This window comes from Procambarus clarkii, chromosome 61 (assembly GCF_040958095.1).
Source record: "Procambarus clarkii isolate CNS0578487 chromosome 61, FALCON_Pclarkii_2.0, whole genome shotgun sequence".
Classification (NCBI taxonomy): domain Eukaryota; kingdom Metazoa; phylum Arthropoda; class Malacostraca; order Decapoda; family Cambaridae; genus Procambarus; species Procambarus clarkii.
Genome location: NC_091210.1, coordinates 14775945 through 14800142, shown reverse-complemented (window position 1 = coordinate 14800142; position 24198 = coordinate 14775945). Strand labels below are relative to the sequence as shown.

The 24198-nt window shown below is 39.3% G+C and overlaps 1 protein-coding gene across 1 annotated transcript; it reads right to left on the bottom strand.

Annotated features, from left to right (window-relative positions):
- pasha (partner of drosha) lies at positions 1-23398 on the bottom strand. Its single transcript, XM_045768736.2, has 14 exons — positions 23321-23398; positions 16624-16794; positions 16081-16194; positions 15280-15462; positions 13281-13423; positions 12020-12148; positions 11495-11636; positions 8971-9121; positions 8409-8506; positions 7141-7278; positions 6192-6376; positions 5238-5495; positions 4304-4498; positions 1-3283 (listed from the first exon to the last, which is right to left on the bottom strand). Exons 2-14 carry the CDS (start codon positions 16778-16780, stop codon positions 3191-3193), a joined length of 1986 nt encoding a protein of 661 aa, XP_045624692.1. The 5' UTR covers positions 16781-16794; positions 23321-23398; the 3' UTR covers positions 1-3190.
- Between the last annotated feature and the right edge of the window lie 800 nt (positions 23399-24198).

Sequence of the window (24198 nt, the reverse complement as noted above, 5' to 3'; positions counted from 1 at the left end):
TTATGAGAGTAGACCAGCTTTATTCCTCTTTGGCACACACCACTTTAAGTATCAACTGATCACTTACAAAAAGTTTTTAAGAGCTCTCCTATGTAACAAGAAAATTCATTTTCAATTCAGATTACAATCAAATTTTAGCATCTAGATTACAAACTACAGTAAGATTACATAAAACCCTCCTATACAGTAGTCTGTTATGAAATTCCACAATCAATGAACTTTTTTTTTTTTTGGACTTGGCGTATCTGCACATTATACCACTCTACAAGCCCCACGAGCAAATCTGAGCAAACAACGTTGATAACGCTGGCTGATCAACCAGGTCTGATCAACCAGGTCTGATCAACCAGGCTGTGATTCGTACGTCAGGCTGCGAGCAGCCGCGTCCTACAGCCTGGTTGACCAGTCCAGCAACCATGAGGCCTGGTCGACAACCGGGCTACGGGAACGCTGAGCCCCGGAAGCACCTCAAGGTAACCTCACGGTAACGCTGTTCAAACAAAATTGACCCACAGGGACTGTACATTAATGTCACACTGTGATATAATTGTCAGAAAAACTAACAGCAGATTAATTAAAGATTAGTTTGGTTTGGTAAAATTGGTTTACAGTTTGGCCAGTGCAGTTATATCTGGTATATCTGAGCAATCTGCTCAGATATTTTTTCAACATACAATTTGTATGTTGAAATTTGTTTACACTTAATAAATACATGCTTATATTATTTTAATTAGAAACTAACTAATTTAAATATTGCTAAATATTCTTGTACACCTGTAACTCTGCAGAAAGCATATTTCTGATCTTTCAATGTTAAAAGTGAGATATATTAAAAGTGATGTTAAATGTCTGTAAATATTTACCTGTAGTGTTAAATTCGGTTCACGCCAAACTTATTCTTACCCACAATACAATGCAAGAATAAATCAAAACATGGATAAGTTTAAGATTAGAATATCAATATTAGACGAAACAAAAACACTAGTCCAAATATAATTACCAGTATGTTTATCCATAAATATATTATGTTCATATTAAAAAACATATTAACCCATTGATATATGTAACTTATCTTGAATCAAACTTGAATCAAACATGAAAATGGTTTCATGAAACAAAAACTGATAAGAAAAGCAGAGCTTACACGAATATAAACACACCACAGGACCTAGACAGACTGTAGGTAAAGGCAGAAACGTTGGTAATTTATCTAGTTAACACTTTGCCTAGGCTGGCGCGCCACCCTCAGCACACCACAAGGTAGGCCAGGCACAGTCCCAGGCGGGACCCGTGAGTGCAGAACCACACTGCAAGGTAGGCCAGGCACAGTCCCAGGCAGTGCCCGTGAGCACACAACCACACCGCAATGTAGGCCAGGCACAGTCCCAGGCAGTGCCCGTGAGCGCACAACCACACTCCAATGTTTAAACTGTTTCCAATTTTCTCACCTCAATGTTAGTTCATTTTTTTTATCAAATTGGCACAAGACATTGCTGCACATTTTAAAACAAGTCTCATAATAATCGGAAAATAAATAGAATTTTGGGGCATTTTGGACACACATTGCCTCTTTCCCCAAATTATGTGAATTGATTTTAGGACGCAAAAAGCGTTATCCCCCCCAGTTAAGTAACACCCCAACGTAAGTGTTACTTAAAGTGCTTAGCCAGAATGGTCAAATACCACTTCAATGTATAATTCAATCTAATGTAATTAAAAACTACTAAAAATGCCAATACAAAAGCAGAAATACATAACCTTATTTAAATGGAAGGAACTGGAATCACTGAACACACATCAAGCAAACACTGTTGGGAAGCACAGTTTCCTATCATCCTTCAGAGAAGCATAGTCAACTAATAGATACAAGAACCTAAGTTGGACAAGACAGTCACAACAACAATGGGCAGAGCTATTTTCCATTAAAGAAGCATGAATCAACCAAGTACAATATACGAGGGAGGCATGTGTAAAAATATACAAAAGGAAAATATCTGGAAGGAAATCTAACGCTAATGTTATCACGAGATGCACTTATAAACTAAATAGCATATGCATATGTGGAACTAGAACTAGAGAGACCATTAGCCGCGACCATTAGGATCAGCCCATCCTAATGGTCGTAGAGACTATTAGGATGGATTTGAAGACCTTTGGCAAAGAATTCTTCAACCACAATACGCAGCTCCAGCATGAAATCGATACCAGGTAATAAAAAAAAAAGATGCAGAAACTCAAACAAATTTAAACAAGAACAGTAATAGCGATATGAGAAAGGAACTGAGGACCAGAACTGAAAATAAATGAAGTGAAATAAATGAAGCCACGAGTGAAAGCTTCAACGCCAAGTGCGTCAGAGTACTGGAACATCAGGAGGAATAAATAAATAAACTAGTTACCATAGCTAAGGGATGGGTCCCTAGAACTAGAGCTCCCCTCCCATTAACACAATTAGGTAGGCACTTTTCAATTCATAAAAATAATATATTTTTGCAAGCATTTGCCATTCATACCTTAAATGCTCTAATGCTGTGGAAAAGTCAATTTTTTAGTCATAGTTACAGGAGTTCCGGAATATTTAACAATATGTCACTTACTTAGTTTTCTGTCAGTGTCTAAATGCATTATAATTACTTATAAATATATATTTTTTAATACAAATGGCAAACTATTGACAAAACAAATAATAACAAATAATAATATTAAAAACAAATGTAATCACTAACAATACTCTAAATTATACGTCATTTATGGTACTCGGGCCACCGATTCTATGTATAGTAATGACCAGCTCTCAATATTACATTGCTCAAAATAAATAAAGATGTATAAAATTCATGTATCATATGCACTCTCGATATCACAGTTATTTTTGTTGTCATTTCTTTCATCACAGCTCAATGACAGTCACCCAGAATGCATAAAGGTGCATAGCACTCACCGTCTACAGCCAAGTCAAACTGGTACCCAATGGAGACTTGCCGGGTAGATAAATAGACCTTCAGGATAAAACTATTTGTAAAAATTTAAAACATGAGACATTATATTTAGTGAGGATAAAATGTCTCATCTTCATGATTAGCTGCCAAGATTAACTCTAAAAGAGTGTCTCGGTAGCACTGGTAGTGGACCCCCCCCAGTATCTCTAAGTCAGTCTCAAACATTGTACAGTCAGGCTGAAAATATTTATCTATAAATCCACATTGTTCAGATCTATTCCTGAAGCAGATGGAAGAGCAACATCCTCTGGAGGAAGGAACTTTCCGATGGGTTGGATGGAGTTCTGAGGATGGAGAGAAAAACACATTAGTAGTATGTAAACTTAAATCCACATTAATATATACAAATTTGAAGACAGGATGCAAGAGAATAGGATCAACACTTAACATAAGAGACTGTGATCAACCTGTCATCTCGTTTAATACATCGTATTTTGACGTCAAAATATGATGTATTATAAATCATGGTGGCTTGCAAAATTGACAGGCTGTCAAGCTTGATATTCGTGGGTACATCAGTTAGGTTAGGTTAGGCTCGGGCAATTTAGTATATCATTTTCTAAAGGGAGGGCTGAATGTAATTTCTAGAGAACAGGCTGAATAATCACCAGAGAAGACAAGCCCAAGCTGATGCAGCTACAAAAAATCAACGTTGAATGTAATGAGACGCCATTTTCTGGGCGAGCCTCGGAGGCTCCCTGAAGCTATCAAACTGACATGTTCCATATTATTTGGCGCCATCGGTCCCTGGAGTTTGAGTGCCTACCCAGGGTCCCACGAGCCAGAACCTGGCCCTCTCACAGAGGCGCAGGGAGCAATGGCCATATGAACACTCTACATTTCGAGTTTGTCATGTCTGCCATCGACCGGGGATACCACATAGCCTATCTTTCTGGGTATATGCCCTGGTCGATGGTGGAATATGACATACTTTAAATGTAAAGTGTTCATAACCCAATGCTCCCTGCACCTCTCTGAGGGAACCAGGTTCTACTCATGGTCCTCAGTAGGCCTAGGGACTCCAGTGACTGACGGCCCCAAACTAATAAAGCACATATCAGTTCGGGTAGCTTCAGTGAGCCGACGGGCCTCCCCCCCAGAAGGACTGTAAAGTGGGGTACAGACGCTAGGTCTCACCTCCCACAGACACCAAATGATGGGCAAGAGTGTTATAGGAATGACTCGGCATGTAAGTCATTCAATCGGGTGAGACTGAACAGAAATGACTCAGTCATGTGAGACTGACACTATGAGAAATGTTATGCATAGGAGTCAAGACACAGTAGGAAAGCTGAGTTCCATACCTTCATTTCTTGCAGTTTCAGCATTTCTTGCTTGAGCTTATTAATGATGGAAGTATTGGGTTGATTGACTGTGGCATTTGACTGCAGTAATGTGATCTCTTGTTCTTCTGCTTTTTTCTCTCTCATGGTTTGCATTGATCTATTTCCATACAACCTTAGTAAAGATCCCCAGCTACTGATGTGTGGATGAAGTTTCTGTAAAAATAAAATAGTCTTAAAATCAAATCATAAAGTCAATAAATGCAGAATCATTTAGTTGCTCAGGCAGGATGATTGTCTAACACAAAAGACACAGGAATCTTTTTCTCTTTTCTAAGATTCACAGGAATCTTAGTCCCTGCCCGATAAGTGACACGAGACAGTCGGGAAGAAAATAATTTGAGTTGGATGTGCGTAATATTGCCCCCTGGTACTGACTTAGTTGTACTTGCAGGGGTCGAGCTTTTGGCTCTTGGATCCCGCCTCTCAACCCTCAGTCTACTGGTATACAGAGTCCTGAGCTTCTCGAGCTCTTATCATATCTACATGGTGATAGCCAACGTGTGTGGAGAGGCCAACAAGTGGCAAGCACCCTTGTTTGGCAAGGGCATTTGCCACTCTACGCTTGAGGTTACTTGAAGAGTAAGCCCATGATGCCTTTTGCTTGATAGTTACCTAAAGAGTAAGCCCATGATGCCTTTTGCTTGATAGTTACCTAAAGAGTAAGCCCATAATGCCTTTTGCTTGATAGTTACCTAAAGAGTAAGCCCATAATGCCTTTTGCTTGATAGTTACCTAAAGAGTAAGCCCATAATGCTTTTTGCTTGATAGTTACCTAAAGAGTAATCCCATAATGCCTTTTGCTTGATAGTTACCTATAGAGTAAGCTCATGATGCCTTTTGCTTGATAGTTACCTAAAGAGTAAGCCCATAACACCTTTTGCTTGATAGTTACCTGAAGGATGGCCTGAGAGGCTCTCTGCTTGCCGTCCTTCTTGTTTTTACACTGCACCTGTACTGTGTGCTTCCCAACAGTCATCACAAATTCATTTTTTTGATTCTTCTGTGTCACTAATCTTGAGTCTATGTTTGCCCCATTAAGGCCAAAGTTCCTTTGTAAGCAGTTGAGTAGTATGGAGTATGGAGAAAGCTCACTGGTCTTGTTACATAGCTCGGGGACTCGGGGGTCTTCAATGCGAATCTCGTCAAAGAACTGTAAATTGGTAAGCAGAGGATATAATGATTTTCTATTTTTAGCATCTGCACTGTAATTACTTTAATGAGCTCTATCCTTTATGGAATCAACCCACAACATATATACACAAGGAATACTGTAATATTTTAGTCCAAAGTGAATTGTAACTGCATTACAATTACTTTTAAATATAAGGCAGGTGCCCCACATTTATACCTTAATGTTGTATATAGAAAATAGAAACTGCTTGCATTGGAACCCATCTGCTGTGTACACTTTTAAAGAAGCACAATTTAACAAAATCTAACTTTAAGATTTTATAATACACTAAATGCAGTTTTCTCTAGGAAAAAAACAAGGTTATTAACTAGAAACTACTGGTGTAAATAATGTTAGGTTTATCAGTCACTTAGTTCCCAGGTACCTTCCACTTTCTGCTAGGTGAACAAAGGCTTCAAGGTACAGTATAAGGAAATGTGCCCAAATGTCACAATCTGCCTCAGAAATACAAAATAATATACACAATGAAATTCCAATAACGTGATCTTTTGGACAAGGCGTGCACCTTGGGGGGGTGGGTGACCCAGGGTGCTGGGTAGATCCCACTGCCATACTCAAAAGATTTTCTCAAAATAAATGAGTAAGATTTTAATTTGGAAATATACAATATAATGATAACTATGAGAATAGCCATCACAGGCACCCATTACTCACAGACAGATCAGCATCTCCTTTAGTGTTCGACTCCTCTCTGATCTTTTCCCCCAGCTCAGGCAACAGGATTTCTAGCGTTGCCTTGGCGGCCTCTGTTTTAGCTTGCTTTTTACTGCTCCCATATCCTGTGCTGTATTGCATGTCATTGATAATAATGGTCGCTGCATAAGGAGTTGCTGCATTTTCTGGTGGAGAATGAAAAGGGACGAGATGAGAAGTGACAATAACGTTGCTGAAAAATGTTGACCAAATCACACACTAGAAAGTGAAGAGACGACGGTGTTTTGGTCCGTCCTAGACCATTAACAAGTTGCGACGAAACGTCGTCGTTTTTTCACTTTCCTGTGTGTGGTTTGGTCAACAAGAGGTATGAGGTGCTAACCTCTCAACAGAAATGGGTGTTGCAGTCTAGTTATACAAACAAATTATTGCACACATAATCTTTTATATACACAAACACCAAATTGAGAGCTGACTTTATTTTGAGATAATTCAGGACTAGTGCTTATACAGATAAAATGAGGAAGGATTGAGGTTATGTAGGTGAAGTTGCATGGATGTCGGATAGATGAAGTTGCATGGATGTTGGGTAGGTGAAGGTGCATGGATGTCGGGTAGATGAGGGTGTGTGGATGCCAGGTAGGTGAAGTTGCATGGATGTTGGGTAGATGAGGGTGTGTGGACATCTGGTAAGTGAAGGTGGGTGGATGCCAGGTAGGTGAAGGCTTCTTTATGGAAAAATTCAGCAATGCTTCTGGCCAAATACTACAAAATATATAAATTATGGGGTAATACCTTATTTTGTTGACCTCTCCGTACCTTCACCTCCCTGACCTAATCCCACATTCATCTTCCTGATTACCTATCCACCTTTCCCCCATTATGGAATAAAGTCCACCAAATAAGAGATAATCCTTTTAAATACACAAATACTAAGACAACAACTTACCAACTTCTTTGAAGACATATTTGGGTTGCTTTTTTAAAGCGTGTTGAACATATTCGTGCAGGATACATACGTAACTCTTTCCTTTAGGGTTCATAATCCATTCCTTTTTACTGCTAGCTGCTGGAGCACCATCCTCCTCTGAAAATATATATACGTATATTTAAGGCATATAATTGAAGCATGTACTGTATGCCATTTCTTATCAATCTTCTTCAATTTGTGTACTTCCTACCAACCCAATTCTCAGCACACACCTTCAGCCACTTTGTATCAGAATCTCCCCAGCAATCTCTCATTTACAGACTTCCTCTCCAATCTTTCATCTTCCATCGTAACTAATATTTAACATTTTACCCATTCCAGTGAATAATGTCATCCTAAAGTAGCCATGATATCAAATCCAACTGCCAACTGCTCTGCATTTAAGCAAACCAGTACAAATTTGGTTAATTGTTGATAAAGTGGACGACTACAAACAGTATGATATGAGTCCCAAAATAGCATACGGCAGGCATAGGGATCCTTCAGCCAAAAAAAAAAGTGTCAAATCCAGCTGGTGTATACTTTGTAGACGAGGAGTCACAATAACGTGGCTGAAATATGTTGACCAGACCACACACTAGAAAGTGAAGGGACGACAACTTTTCGGTACGTCCTGGACCATTCTCAAGTCGATTTCAAGTCAAGTCCATCAATGGTGTATATTTTCTTCACTATTATGTAGAAATAGTGAAATTTAAAAATCACATGAAATGTATTTGGCAATAAGTTTAGAGTGGTATCTGCAGACTTTAATCATTGCCAGTCCCTTGGAGGGCAGTTCCCATGGAAATACCGACTAATTATAATCTAAGGCATAAGGCTGTATGTTAATACCCACATGGTCAACAAATGCTCAATAAGCAAACATTTCGTTTCATAAACAGACGAATGGTTCACCCTTCGTCAGACCATTCACATCTTTTGTTCACCCTAGGGTGAACAAAATTATTTGACCATTTCACTGTGGTAATATATAATATAAACAGGGGAGAATAAGATTAGAATTACCAGGAATATGAGGCACTTTATGTGAAGATGAGTGAAATTTTGTGATAAGGGCTCGTAGGGTGAATGACACTGAAATAACTTAAGCAGTGTTGGCCAAAACTATCAGTCTCTACACCGCATAAAAATGACATTACAAATATAAGCTTTTACATGTATATACATACACTGACTGCCTGTCCCCCAACAAAACCAATTAACCTCTTGGTGTAATACCTCACCTTGTCTCCTCAGGGAGATTAGTTTGGTCCCTTCAGGTAACTGGGGACGATCTTTCTTTTTATTCAACTTCTGGAATCTTCTCCTTTCTGCCCAAGACCTACAAAAAGATATTTACTGATACTCAAATGCTTTACTAATAATATAATTAATACACCATTAGAAATTAGAAATTTTTCAATCATAGGGAATTAAGGAAAGTTATCCTCTTTTTTTTTCCCCTTATATCTTACAATACAAACATTATTCTAATATATTTCTTAAACAATTATTTATTAAATAATGAATAGATACTAAATGTTCATTTAATGATTAGGGTCTCAAGCTTAAGAAAAGTAGGTAACCCCTCTACATCATCGCTACCCTTTAAACAAACCTGCCTAACCTTAATTCATACAAATAATGTAAATAATAATAATGTAAATAATCAACAGTACAATTACGGGCTCGCCATAGCCCGTGCTACATGGACACTGTTCCGAGTAGTTAAATCTGAAACAACAACAATAATCAACAGTACTCTACTGTACTTACCTTTTCAAGAGCAAAACTAACAATACTCACTTAAATCTTATAATTTTGATGCTCTTAAACTGGAAACGCTTTTTACAGTACTCTCGAAGCTCTGTCACATCGAGAGACTGTTGTTGTAAGTTTTCGACTGCAGTCTCGATTTTGGCATTACCCACCATCAGTGCAGCAGGTGGAGCCACTCCTATACAAGCAACGTAAGATATATTAGTCATTAATACTCAAAATACCTGAATAGAATAGTATATTTATATGACAAGTTAATAGGTTCTTGGCTATTAAATCTAGAATCCTATATACAGAGGGCTATATGCTTTCCAGACGCCACTTCTCGAGATATGTCTGTTTCCCCAGTTTGGGTTTGTCCGAATAAAAAAGTTCGATAAACAGGTGAGGTGGGAGGTTTGCCTAAAAATGCACGAGAAAATCGTGAGGCGAGCATCCGTCAGGCCTCGCTGCCCGGGTGTAGTGGGGGATGCATTGGTCGAAGATGGGCCTCGTTTGCCAAGTGACTGTGTGGGGCGCCACTCTAGTGCTTCTACCCGTGACATCACAGATTCACTCCCCATTCTTTTAATTTGTCATGAGACTGGAATGTTTATTCTGTGGCTTTGTTGGATATATCATCGAAATCTAGAAACATCCGTGCACCATGTCGGCTCCATATGCACCCATTGTGTCAGTGAAAGCTTCGACAAGCGGGTTACGTAAAAGAATGAGGTCAGTGATGACATTTGAGAAGAAAGTTGAAATAATTACAGTAAGGTAGAGAGTGGAATCCAGAGAAGTATTATGTGCACTGAATATGACATTGGGAAGAGTATGCTTTCATATATTATTAATGCTAAAGCTACCACCTTTGAACAGATGATGGTAGCTTTGACTAGAAGATGCTACCATCTTTTTCTAGAAGTGAAAGTGATAAAGCAATATATAATAGAAATGCAGTAAGTACAGCAAAAGGGGAGGGCTGATAATGCAGTGGCAGTGGTGCAAACAGAAGCATGAAACCAAAAAGCCAGTGGCAGGCTGGCTGTCTACAGAAAAAGCACACAAGTTTCACCAATCTATAAAAAATCTTAAGCAGTGATGAAACTTTCAGAAACTTTGAACTCTACATAGCATTAGGTACATTAGTGTACATGATAAAAGGTTGTCTGCTGACGTTACTGGTGCAGAAGGGTGTTTAAGTAAATTTGCAAAGATGGTGCAGGAACAAAATTTATCTCCATAAGGAGGGAATTATCAGGGGGGAAAGTGGCAAGCCATTATGACTATAGCATTTGGAAGGGGTCAGGATAAGGATTTGAGATGGGACAGGGGGAAAACGAATGGTGCCCAACCAATTGTGGATGGTCGGGAATTGAACACCGACCTGCATGAAGCGAGACCGTCGCTCTACTGTCCAGCCCAAGTGGGAGGACATTTATCTCCAGCGCAAATGTATAATGCCGACAAGACAGGTTTGTGCAGGCGAACGTTACTTACAGACACGACGGCTCATAGTGGAGAAGACTATGAAGGTTATAAGTTGAACAAACTGAGAATTTGTGTTGTGCTGTACTAATGCAGCTGGCACACACAAACTGAAATTACTTGTGAATGGAATTAGCAAAATTCCCAGGGCATTAAATTCAACTAGATGCCTCCCTGTGATTAACAAGAACCAGACAAGTGTATGGATGTCTCGAGTAATTTTTGCAGTGGTTTAATAAGAACTTTGTCCCCGAGGTGAAGAAGCACCTCCAAAGTGTTGGCCTGTCACAAAAAGGCAAAGTTGTGCTGCTTCTAGATAATATTGTCCTGCATCCACAAAGTGATGAGCTAATAAATAGCAATATCATTGGTATGTTCTTATCCCCCAATACAACTTCAGTGATCCAACCCATGGATCAGGGATACTAAAGAACCTTAAGCACCACTATAAGAGGATTTTTACCAGATGTCTTAATAATCAGCGAGGTACAATTAAGGGACCAAGACAACCCACCTGACCAATCAATGCAGGTGATCATCAGTACCAGAAAATGTCAATGCAGTATTGATGTCTTACGGGCTATTCATGCCCGTTCCACCTCTTGGATGGCTTAATTGTCATCAATCAATCAGTCAATGCAGTATTACAGTGCCTGATCAACTGGGCTGTGGTGTATATGTCAGCCTGCAAGCAGATGTATTTAACAGTCAGGTTCCCCCAGACCACTAACCAGGAGGACATGGTAAGAGGCTGGGACATGGGGAAACTGGTCCCTGTAGCCACCACAAGGTAAGGTGGTCAATATATATCCCGGACGAACAGAAATGGTGGGCACCTTTCCTTTCACCTAATGCCTCCATTCACCTAGCAGTGAGTAGGTACTCAGGAATTAGTCAGATTGGTTGCATCCTGGGCGGGGTCAGTAATTCGGCCCTTGAGGGAGGTAGGAAATGGCACCTTGATAAAACCCTAACATGTATGAACACACTTGCACTTCCTGTCTCCCCCGACACATTGGATTATTATTATTATAAAAATTGCAGTGTATGAAGTGAAAGAGATTGTACATCCCTACAATACCTTCTTTATTAGTGTTAAGGGCAAGAGCAGCAGCCAGACTTCCACTTGTCATGGGACACCCTGATGGTCGACTCCCACTCGATGCTGATTTTATGTTATCAATTCCATTTTCCATCACAGTTATTTGTGCTTCATCTCCTTTCTGTTAAGTAAAAAAAATTCAGTGAGGATATATTCATATAAATATAAGAAAATCTGTGGTACCTGTACCAATGTATTTACTAGATAATACTTAAATATGAATAGGGCAAGAAAAATGTTTTAAATCTAGCTTAACCATTATTTCATCAACACAAGTTACAGGCAAAATATGCATATGATCTAAGCTGTCACGTAAGGGTTAACCAACGAAGTTAACATTACAAAAATGCAGAACTCCTAGCAGAATATTCTCCTACTGAGTTTCTGAATGTGACATTGAACCAGATATGCTTATGACCACTTTTCTCTCATTCGTCAATGGTGCAGATCATCTGCTCAAGTTTATATGACAAGTATAAATTGATATAGAATATGTTTGCTTACTGGTTGGTCTTCTTGATCACTGTTCTCTTGTTCAGCATTCTCTTTGTTCTCCTCTGTGTTGTCATTTTCCACTTCCAGAGCTTTTTGGTACTGAAAGCATGGGATGGCACTCAAAGGAATGTCATGTTTCTGAAAAAAACAAGAAATTATTTGAAACATTACAAAAAATAATGGTAACCAATTAAGTACACTCTTTGCTTTTATTTATACAATATATCACATCCTATAACCCAACCCACACATACAAAATGAAACGAAAGTGACACTGTTTTGACCCATCCTGACCCCTTCGTTTTATCACAACTTGATAAGGGATCAGGATAAACTGAAATAGGGTCAAACTCATTTCTTTTCATATGTGTTTGTTGGGTTATTTATTTATTTATTGTTGGGTTATATCAAGACAAATGGGGGAGGGACCTTCAACAAGCCGCCAACTTCCTGTCCTCGCAAGACCACTAGTGTTAGTGGCTCTCAGGTAAACTTATTTCAGCCACGTTACTGTGACTTATTCCCTGGATATCACATCCTAAAGAACAGGGCTGACTGATGAGCAACTCCCTAGCATTTCTCTCTCACATATATTCTCTTCAATTTAGCCATCTATCTGTTGGTTTTAACTTAGCTTAACTATGCTTATTTTGCCTCACATTGTTATGGCATTTAAAGTACTGTACTTACATTTTTAGCTGATCCTGGTATGACTTTTGTATACAATGCCCTTATAAAACTTAAAAATCAGCACTTTCTTGACAATCTACCATGAAAAATTAGGTACCTTAAAGAATATGCTTGAAAAATTTCAACTTTTTCCAACCCTGACAGGAATTGAATACAATACTATACTGTCTTGGCTTAACCCTTAAATGGCTCGGCTAATTAAGTTGTAAAACATGGTGCACATGACAAAAAATAGTTCACAAAACTCATGTAAAAAATATTACATTTAATTGCAGACGAGGAGTCACAATAACGCGGCTGAAATATGTTGACCAAACCACACACTAGAAAGTGAAGGGACGACGATGTTTCTGTCCGCCCTGGACCATTCTCAAGTCAATTGAGAATGGTCCAGGATGGACTGAAACGTCGTCGTCCCTTCATTTTCTAGTGCGTGGTTTGGTTTACATTTAATTATTCATGCAAAAAGCACACGAGGTAATCGCAAATAGTGACTGGAGCTGTTTGAGGGTCAAGAGCTGTATTGACAGGGAATTAATACTTTTAGTCCATGGCATTTTAGTAGCAAGTCACAACTCACCCTAACACTGGCTTGGCCAAGAAAGTAGGGCTTTGCCATAGTACAAACTCTGGATTGCTTGTGGAGATAAACGGGCATGCCGCTGTTGTGGGTCACCTGCACCCAACCCTCGGGCAGCACCTCAAAATGGTTGCTGCCTTTCTCTGAAAAACAAGTTATTTTTATAATTTCATCTAAACTAACATTATACTGTATACAATAACAACAGTCTAGAAATATATAATAATGATAATACTAAACTTGTAATTAGATAAGGTTCAGATGCAATAAGGTGATATTGAAGAAGCCTGAAGACTCTTAGGCTTCTGATGAATCACAGGCATCTGATGAATCACAGATACCATATTTCCCGGCGCGTAAGATACAGCTAAGTTACAAGAATATTTTGTGGAAAAGAATATATTTAAAACTTTCATCATAGATTTACTGAAAGTGATTTTTGTACGAGGAAGTGGTTTTGAACGAGAAAAACACGATTTTGTACCCTCCATTCACTCAAGCAGACTCGAATAGCCTAAGCTACTCTATCCTTTTGAGATGTAATTCATTTTCTCCATAAACTTACTTGAACTTCAACTGGTTCATGTCTCCTAGAACCCAGGTGAATGAAATGTTTATTTACACGGAAGTGTGGGTGACAATTTATATGATTTTGTACCTGTAAATACAGTACAATATATATATTCAGTTGGTAGTAGACCAAAACCATGCATCTTATCTGTAGCAAACACAGTATTTCTACTACGGTATCTTCCTCTTTAAGAACAAATCCACAAGGGCCGTGACGAGGATTCGAACCTGTGTCCGGGAGCATCCCAAACACTGCCTTAATCGACTGAGCTATGACAGGGCCATCTGCCTCTTTTATCACTGAATATAGTAGTAGTAGTAGTAGTAGTAGAGTACTGTATAGTAGTAGGCATCCATCAGTCACAAGAGGCTAAGGAGTCACGCTCTGGTATCTAGGGCGCAAAGCCAGGGTAGATTGATATGGAGGAGAGGCTGTCACCCAAGCAGCAAGTCCACCCTCTCCAGGAGAGGCTGTCACCCAAGCAGCAAGTCCACCCTCTCCAGGAGAGGTTGTCACCCAAGCAGCAAGTCCACCCTCTCCAGGAGAGGCTGTCACCCAAGCAGCAAGTCTACCCTCTCCAGGAGAGGCTGTCACCCAAGCAGCAAGTCCACCTAACTGGAGAGGGTGGACTTTCCCAGCCTTTCTACCCTTTCTACCAGGTTGTACTTTAGATAAACTCGCACAGATTTCATTGTCAACTGAAGAGAGACAATGTCTGTCTTTGCTCTTGATACTGGTTAAAAGAAAAAATTAAACACAAAAATCACTCAAAGATACATTTGCATGCCATTAGAATTAACCTATTTATCACTGTCTCCTGCAGAACTCCTTAGGTACCTTGGGGTTCTGCAGAATCCTGGCAGAGAAACGCTGACACAGACAATCAACAAGTGCAGCAGATTGAGGTTGGGATTTATATCGGTGGAAAAGCCACGATTATTATCCTAAGAATAGGTAAGGAACCATATTTTCTTAACTGCCTTATTCATTTGATTTCCATCAAATTTCAACTCAAATCTTAATTAAAAGTAAGAATTACTTTTCAATTAAGTGAGAAAAGTAAGCAAGGTATAGGAAAGGTTTGTTCCATGAGATCTTTAAGCTCAGTTCTTTAAGCTGAGCTTACTTTAAGCTTAGTCTCCGTGGTGCAGTGGTAAGACACTCGCCTGGCGTTCCGCAAGCGCTTTGTCATGGGTTCGTATCCTGGCCAGGGAGGATTTACTGGGCGCAAATCCTTAACTGTAGCCTCTGTTTAACGCAACAGTAAAATGAGTATTTGATTGTAAAAACGATTCTTCGCGGCGAGGATCGTATTCCAGGGACCATAGGATTAAGGACTTGCCCGAAACGCTACGCGTCCTAGTGGCTGTACAAGAATGTAACAACTCTTGTATACATCTCAAAAAAAAAAAAAAAAAATTCACTTACCAACAAGCACAACTTTTTGTCTCTCATCATACGGTGCTTCTTCTCCATCTCCGAGAACAGTGTCCCTTTTTCTTTTTCTTGGTCCCTTCATTTCCTCTGGAAGTCCTTCTTCCAGAAGGGCATCAATCTCTTCCTCTGGCACCTCAGAATCGTATTCGTAGTCCTCCTCGGAATCTTGTCCATCTAAATTAATAATAGTCATTTAAACAAATAAACTAACAGTGCAACACTTTGTTGACCACAGCACATGTTCTGACCAGGATGAAAAAGGTACGGAAATTATGAAATTATCAAGCTAGTAGGACTATACTGTACGGGGCACTTGGGTGGGATTTGACGGGCACAAAAGTTGGGGTGTGAGGACGCAGTGAAGGAACAGTGCATAACCATTGTGCATAAGACAATCAGCAATCAAACTCCAACCCTGTAAGAAGTGAGGCCATTATGCTACCAACAAATTGAGATTAAAATTTAGTCAAGTCTTATCTTGATAAGACCACTGTGCCCAACCACTTGGGATGGACGGTAGGTCGGCGTTCAATCCCCGACCACCCAAGTGGTTGGGCACCATTCCTCTCCCCCTTCCCATCCCTAATCCTGACCCCTTACAAGTCCTATATAGTTGTAATGGCTTAAGATGCTTTCCCTGATAGTTCCCTTTCCTTATCTTGATGTTCCTCTACATTAATACCATAGTAATATTATGACCATATTTGATTTATTTGTGGTAGAGCATATGTACAGTACAAGGGATATTACTTTGCATATTGTGTTCATCATCATGTTAAAGTGAAAACACACCTGGTTCATCGTTGTCATCCTCATCACCATCGTGTACTTCATCTAAAAGCTGGAAGCCTTCGTACCGAGAGTTTGATAGCATATCGTTACCACCAGATGCCCGAGTAGAAGGTACTGTCAAGAAATCAAAATTAAGAGTACAGTACATACTATATCTTCATTATGCTATGTTGCACACGTAGTTCTGGACCTGTTTTGACCTACACTAAGTTCAAATGCAGACGATGAGTCACAATTAGGTGAGTTCAATAACGTGGCTGAATAATAGGACCGAATAATAACTACAGAAATACACACAATATATGTACCAGGATACAACAGCATCAGACATGCAAACTCCATCCAATTTCTTCTTTTCATTTTTCATCTGTACGGTATATAAATACCATACACTCATATTTTCATGTTATATCGTAATTTCTCATTCACAAACCATAAATACCCAACACACAAAACACAACACTAAGTTATTAAAAGACGTACTATACTGTATACATATGATGCACTAAAAGCTAAGAGTAAACAAAAGTTTAAGTGACGCACGTCCAATTGCTGCCCAAGTCCACAGTGTATCTTCTTTATCCGAGCCCTGGCTGCCACTGCCCGTCACTGGGCACGATGTCTTCCCTTCTTCCCCGTCACTGTCGAGACGGGGAATTTTCCTTGGAGGATCATCGGTGTTAGTCTCTGCTTTGGACATTTCTTAATTTTTTTCTGGAAGGTTAAATTCATGATGAAATAAATGAATTATTTTCACTAAGTGCCAAATTACAAAAAAAAATAAAAATGACAAAATTATCATAACAAAAATAAATGTGTTTATTTTGGCTAGTCATCACAATCATCATGACTCGGCTTCCCACTCCTGCGGTAGGGCGGAATCAATCCGTTCAAGGTTCTGAAAGTGTCTCATCAGGTCAGAACCTGCAACAGTGGGTACAACGCAAGATGATGATATCAGAACATGAATTTATGAATAAATATTGAGGTCACATGATAGAATCGAACTTGTGTCCCTGAACTTTTCAGGAACACAAGTTCACACGCACACTACCAACTGGACTATAATGGACTAAAGAACCTGTGGACAGATTCACGAAGCAGTTACGCAAGCACTTACGAACCTGTCCATCTTTTGTCAATCTTTGGCGGCTTTGTTTACAATTATTAAACAGTTAATGAGCTCCGAAGCACCAGGAGGCTGTTTATAAGAATAACAACAGTTGATTATGAAGTTTTCATGCTTGTAAACTGTTTAATAAATATAAACAAAGCCGTCAACATTTTAGGAAAGATGTACACGTTCGTAAGTAACTGCGTAACCGCTTTGTGAATCTGGCCTCTTGACCAGAAGTACTACCTGACTTACATGCCAGTGGGCACAATATCCAAGAGTAATGCCAATTCATCATCATCAATATTGATTCCACATTGATAACATTGATGCAGCATAAAACCAGCACCACTCTCGGATATTGTGCCCACCGAGATGGAGTTGGGAAGGCACTATGTGGGTTTGATTCCATCGTACAGCCACAATATTTCTTCTGTGGTACAAATTAGAGATATTTAGATTTAGGACAAATTTAGATAGGCACTGGTTTAGCAATAGGGGAGCCGGTCGGCCGAGTGGACAGCACAGTGGACTTGTGATCCTGTGGTCCCGGGTTCGATCCCGGGCGCCGGCAAGAAACAATGGGCAGAGTTTCTTTCACCCTATGCCCCTGTTACCTAGCAGTAAAATAGGTACCTGGGTGTTAGTCAGCTGTCACGGGCTGCTTCCTGGGGGTGGAGGCCTGGTCGAGGACCGGGCCGTGGGGACACTAAAGCCCCGAAATCACCTCAAGATAGGGTTGTGGACAAGTGGGCCAAGCCGAAAAGTAGCATTATTGCAATAAACTATTTAAAATTATTCACGAACGGATTGGACAGGTATAGAAGTGAGAGTTTTAAACGTGACCTGTCTAGTATGGCGCAATACAGTCAAAAGGATTTTAAAGATACTCAAAAAAGACCCTCCATTCGTTTGCATCATCCACATTATGTACAGTGAAACTGTAACGATTTGTAGAAGTAGTTATGGAAATAGTTTCCTATTCTGAATCTGACACCTGTAATGATTTTAAAATCATTGATGAATGTTGCTTCTAAATTTTATTATTGAGAACACAGTTTATAATTACAGATATTTGATGCTGTTATTATTATAACTTTGTCTTAGATAGATAGTTTACTGCAGATCTGTGTAAACTAACTATAAAGTTTTCAAATCGACCATTACGAATAAAGTACAGTATTATAACTCGGTTTCAATTCCTGAAAATGCAGATGTCACTTTAACAGACAACTTAATAAACATCCAGAATAATTTTACAGCCCGTATAAATATTTCAACATTCAGAATGAGAACCAGAACTTATAATTGTTGGGAAAAGATTTAGACCAGCTCATTTGTATTCAAAATTTTGTTTATATATATATACACACATGGAATTTAACACAACAGCATTATTACAACTGTTAATTTTCTTGTGGATATTTAACATGTAAACGCGTTCTACTGATTAAGGGGGGGAAGAAACTGGTTTAGTTTGTTCCTCATTTTATGTTAACGTTTTGTCAGTCTTCATGTCTTCAGGAATATAAAAAGTTGAATACATTCATGAAGATGTCACACTCTTAATCTTATTGAAATTGATGTGATAAAACGAATGTAGAATAGGCTCGAGAGGTTTCAAAGAAGAATTAAGTTAACATATTTATATTTATATATATATGTGTGTAAATCACAAAAATTATATATATATAATTGTAGAAAATGGTACAGTATGTGGAAAAAAATTAATAAAGCATGCATGTTAAAAATTAATTAGTATATAGACACCAGCAGAAGCTCGTTCATGACACCAGCAGGATCTCGTCCAGGACACCAGTAGGACCTTCCTAAGTAAACAACCAAGCGATCTGCTTAGCAAATAAATTTTCATATACGCACAATACACCCAAAAAGCCTACTTCCTGCAAAAAAACGTCATGAAACAAGAGATGCAATTACTGCACCTCTAATGACAATTATACTGTACGTGTATATGCAAGAAAGAAATCCTTATCCACATACTGAAATAAGCATTGTACACACACAAAAAAAATTATGACAGCAGACTGCAATAACGTAGCAGATATACAGTACAGTACAACCCAAATTTACAAATTAGTGTGTAAATTTTGCATAATGACAGAGTACATATGTATCGGGCAATCAACAATAAATCCCAAACATTACCACAAATAATCAAATTGCTATCATTTTGTGTGAATGTTTTATCTGACACATGATTTAGTGCCAGCAGGATATCAGAAAAATCTACACTTAAGAGGCATAGTTAAATTACAAGTAGGCAGGCAATAGGCCTGAAATAACATAATACACTACCCACAGTATTTATTAAAGTACAGTAGTCCAGTTTTCCCCTCTTATAAAATAAGTTATGACATATAAGCTACTCTCATTAACTGTATGCCACAGAATCTTTATACAGGTGTCAATAAACATGTAAATTACATCAACAAATGACACAAGAAGCTCAATTTTGGGTCGAATGGAGAAACGTTTGTTGTTAATCGGCATCAAAATGTAAATTTGATGCTCATTGATGCTGAATTGGGGGGTCCAGACTTCACAACAGTATAGTTTTTCTTAGGCCTCTTGCTAAAAATATTGTAACCAGATTTGAATCGATGAATTACACAAAATACCTTTGTTTGTAGAGAAAACCCCTGAAAGAGTGGTGGTGTCTCCACGCATGAGAGGACGTTGACAGACCTTGTACCACCTAGAGAAAAGGCTACAACCTTACATTGTCCGGTTGAGCCATATCTAGGAAGGTAGTTTGAGGTCGGTTGCAACCCTTGGATCCCACCTCTTTTTGTATATATACAATCCATGAGTGGAGTGGAGCCATTTCATTGTCCTGCTATGCATATGGTGACATAAATGCATTGACAATAGTTCTGATAAAGAGAGGTGACACATTGAAATCACTCCCTCATCAATAGCGCTGTTGCAATGCACATTACAGCTGAAATTCATCGGCTGTCTTTGACTAAAGCACTCTTAACATACTTACATTGAAATCATACATACACATTGAAATCACTCCCTCATCAATAGCGCTGTTGCAATGCATATTACAGCTGAAATTCATCGGCTGTCTTTGACTAAAGCACTCTTAACATACTTACACAAGTCTCAACCTGCAGTGATGAACTAGAGAACTAATCTGGAGATACGATTAATATCTAAAACAAAATGGTCAAAGCTATGATTCAGGGTAAGGTCATTCCTCTTCTTTACCCATCATCACTGCCAGCAAAGGAATTGGTGATTAGGAATTATTACAAAGAGTTTAGTAAATAAAAAAAATCATTATTATTTTGCAAGCATCATATGTTCACCTATAAAACTGTCGCTATGAACTCTAAACCTAAACTAGTTTTAATATATAAAGATACAAAATACTATATCACTATAATAATTAATACTATGATCCCAAAACTTTTGGCAACATTTAGGCATACAGAAGCTAAATTTTAGAAATGGTATTGAACAGTACAGTTGAACACACTCTTGAAACCTCCTTTAACAGTTACAAGATACAATGGATTACTGTACTCTATTACCAAAGCAGATGATCAGGTCCATTGGTAAAATTCCAATTAGGTTCACATACTCAATAAAATACTGTACCACTAGATGAAATTGCCAGTTATGATCAACAAAATAAAATTATAATTTTGATTCTATTTTAAACTATAACTTTTCTTCTAATGTTGATAGTCAAAATACAGTATTGTACCTGTATGCACAAATTTTAACTAATAAAACTCAAGCACTGAATGTAATGAAATGTTTTTTTCTTGTTGGGCCGCATGTCTTCCCGAGCTTAGTTCTGGGACCACCAAGCCTTAGCCCCACACACATCATGCCATCGGAGCCCGTCTGATGCTCCGATGGGCATCACGACAAAGGAGACAAGACCTGAGTATGGCTCCGCTATGCGTGTTAGTGGCTTTGTAAGCATGCAAGAACACTAATGTTATGCATTGAAATGGTATGCTATTTGCCCGAAAGGCTATACGTATTAGTGGCTTTAGGCATAGTATGTATTAGCCCTATCTAGAAATCCAACATTCTGTTTGTAATTCATTTTGTATGTATACCTGAAGAAACATTTATATATTTATTTATTATTACTCTCACAAACCCAATGTTCTTGTATATAAATAAAAAGGAGGGTGCCGACAGTACAATTCATTCTCGGCGCACAATCTAGAATTCTGGGTTCGAATCCCAGGCGAGACGGAAATGGTTCAGCACATTTTCTTTCAGCTAATGCACCTGTTCACCTAGCAGTAAATAGGTACTCAGGAGTTAGTCAGCTTATTGTGGGGTTGCATCCTGGGCAGGATCAGTAATTCAATCACAATCGACTTGAGAATGGTCCAGGACGGACCGAAACATCGTCGTCTCTTCAATTTCTAGTGTGTGGTCTGGTCATCATACTTCAGCCACGTTATTGTGACTCATCGCCTGCATCAGTAATTCAACCTTGGGAGGGGGGGGAAGAGGAGAACCTCGATAAAAGCCTAACTTGTATGACATTCTGGCTTCCTGTCTCCCAGACACAATAAATTATATAAAATAAATAAACTATTTGAAATGATGGGAGTACACATTAACCACAAAGGTGGGGAAAAGCAAACCAGAAAGCATAGGCACAATAAAACGAGTGACAGGTAGAAGGAAATAAGATATGTACTCCCATTTAAACAAGGGAAATGATCAGTTCCCGCTCTTCTAGGTCCCTGACCTAGAACTTTGGTGACCGTTCATTCTCGGTTTACCGGGTGTGAGGAGGCTTGCACGGGCTGAGCAGTGAGATTCACAATCAACTGTGGAATTTCCATTTTTTTTTTTAAGTTTAAGTTTAGTTAACCTAAATCTTATTATTATTATCTTATAGTATCTTATTTCCTTCTAGGAAATAAGATATGAAGTTTCCTTCTAAACTTCCTTAAAGTTTAGTTTAAGTTTACAAGTTTAAGGACTTGACCGAAATGCTAAGCATGCTAGTGACTTTACAAGAATGTAATTTCAACTTAAACTCTATGTTCTCTCTTAACCCCCAATGTACTTTTTGAGATTTTTTTTTTTTTGAGATATATACAAGAGTTGTTACATTCTTGTAGAGCCACTAGTACGCGTAGCGTTTCGGGCAAGTCCTTAATCCTATGGTCCCTGGAATACGATCCCCTGCCGCGAAGAATCGTTTTTTCATCCAAGTACACATTTTACTGTTGCGTTAAACAGAGGCTACAGTTAAGGAATTGCGCCCAGTAAATCCTCCCCGGCCAGGATACGAACCCATGACATAGCGCTCGCGGAACGCCAGGCGAGTGTCTTACCACTACACCACGGAGACTGTTTTAAACTTTGTTGACCAGACCACACACTAGATGGTGAAGGGACGACGATGTTTCGGTCCATCCTGGACTATTCTCAAGTCGATATTACTGAATTGAGTCCAATTGAGTCGAAGCAATCCAATCCATTATTGGATTGCTTCAGTGTCGATGATCTTGGCGACAAAGCCATCGACAAGCCAAAATAATGGCCTGAAGGCACCTCATACACACGAGTGCTCACCAATAGCATTAAAAACTAATTTAACCTAACCTAACCCAGCCTAAGCCTTAAAAATCGTACCCTAACAACGGGGAATGTGGGGGCCTTTGACAAAGCCGCCGGCTTCCTGTTATCGTCGAGGCTACTAGAGATATCGTGGCCTTCAGGTAAATTCAGGTATATATATACGGTTCTGACACGAAATAAATTAGTTTTGGTAGGAAAAAAAAATGTCCTATAGTGTACGAGTTGGCCCTCAAGCCAAGCCAGTGGGGCGACTTGTCCTCATTCACCAATACAAATACTTTTGATTTCAACTCTTGTAACACATACACACTACTACACACAGGTGAGTACAGCCACTAGAGCACAAGAGCACTCTTTAGTGTGTGTATATGAGAGGTGACGCTCGTACACACACACGCTCGGCTCTATATAAATCTCTTTCGCCATTAAATCCTCTTAAAACCAGACAATTACACGGTATTCATGCCACAGCGGCGGGCCTGTCTCCCCCCATCACCACCACATTTGCATAATACCGCCATACAATACCTAAAAAAAATTATAAGGTTCTAAAAATTGGAGCGTCGAGGCGCCTAGTACCCGCGGGTCGACGGCATTTCGTACACTGACGGGGTGGCGGGTCGTTTCGTATACAACGGTATAGTTCGCTTTCGTACCTTGTTTTAGGGGGGTCTCGGTAGGTTACGACGCGTGTATTTTCGTACATGGCAGCCATCTTTACCTGAATTTTGCCTGTATTAACACTCTAGTGGCCTCGGGGAGGACAGGAAGCCGGCGGCTGCTTGTCAACTGTTCATGATTTCTTCAAGCTGGATTTTTTTTTTAGTTTGGACATTTATAGCGAACGGCTTTGGATATCAGATATCCTCAAGAGCTTGTTATAAAGACATTGTTTGAGTCTTGTAGAAGCTGGTATGAGTAATTATAATATAATTTTTTTTTTTTTTTTTTTTGAGATATATACAAGAGTTGTTACATTCTTGTAGAGCCACTAGTACGCGTAGCGTTTCGGGCAGGTCCTTAATCCTATGGTCCCTGGAATACGATCCCCTGCCGCGATGAATCGTTTTTTCATCCAAGTACACATTTTACTGTTGCGTTAAACAGAGGCTACAGTTAAGGAATTGCGCCCAGTAAATCCTCCCCGGCCAGGATACGAACCCATGACATAGCGCTCGCGGAACGCCAGGCGAGCGAATAATATTTCTATAATTCAGTGTCCAAGCACCTGGGCTTGGACGGTAGAGCGTCATACAGGTCGGCGTTCAATCCCCAACCGTCCAAGTGGTTGGGCACCATTCCTTTCCCTCCGTCCCATCCCAAATCCTTATTCTGACCCCTTCCCAGTGCTATATAGTCGTAATGGTTTGGCGCTTTCCCTTTGATAATTCCCTCCCTTCCTCCCC

Coding starts and splice junctions, on each gene's coding strand:
- pasha (XM_045768736.2), bottom strand. CDS start 16,780: ATGTCCAAAGCAGAGACTAACACCGATGATCCTCCAAGGAAAATTCCC. Junction 9,122..11,494: donor CCTTAACACTAATAAAGAAG/GTATTGTAGGGA, acceptor TTGCTTGTATAG/GAGTGGCTCCACCTGCTGCA. Junction 4,499..5,237: donor CCTCTCAGGCCATCCTTCAG/GTAACTATCAAG, acceptor TTATTTTTACAG/AAACTTCATCCACACATCAG.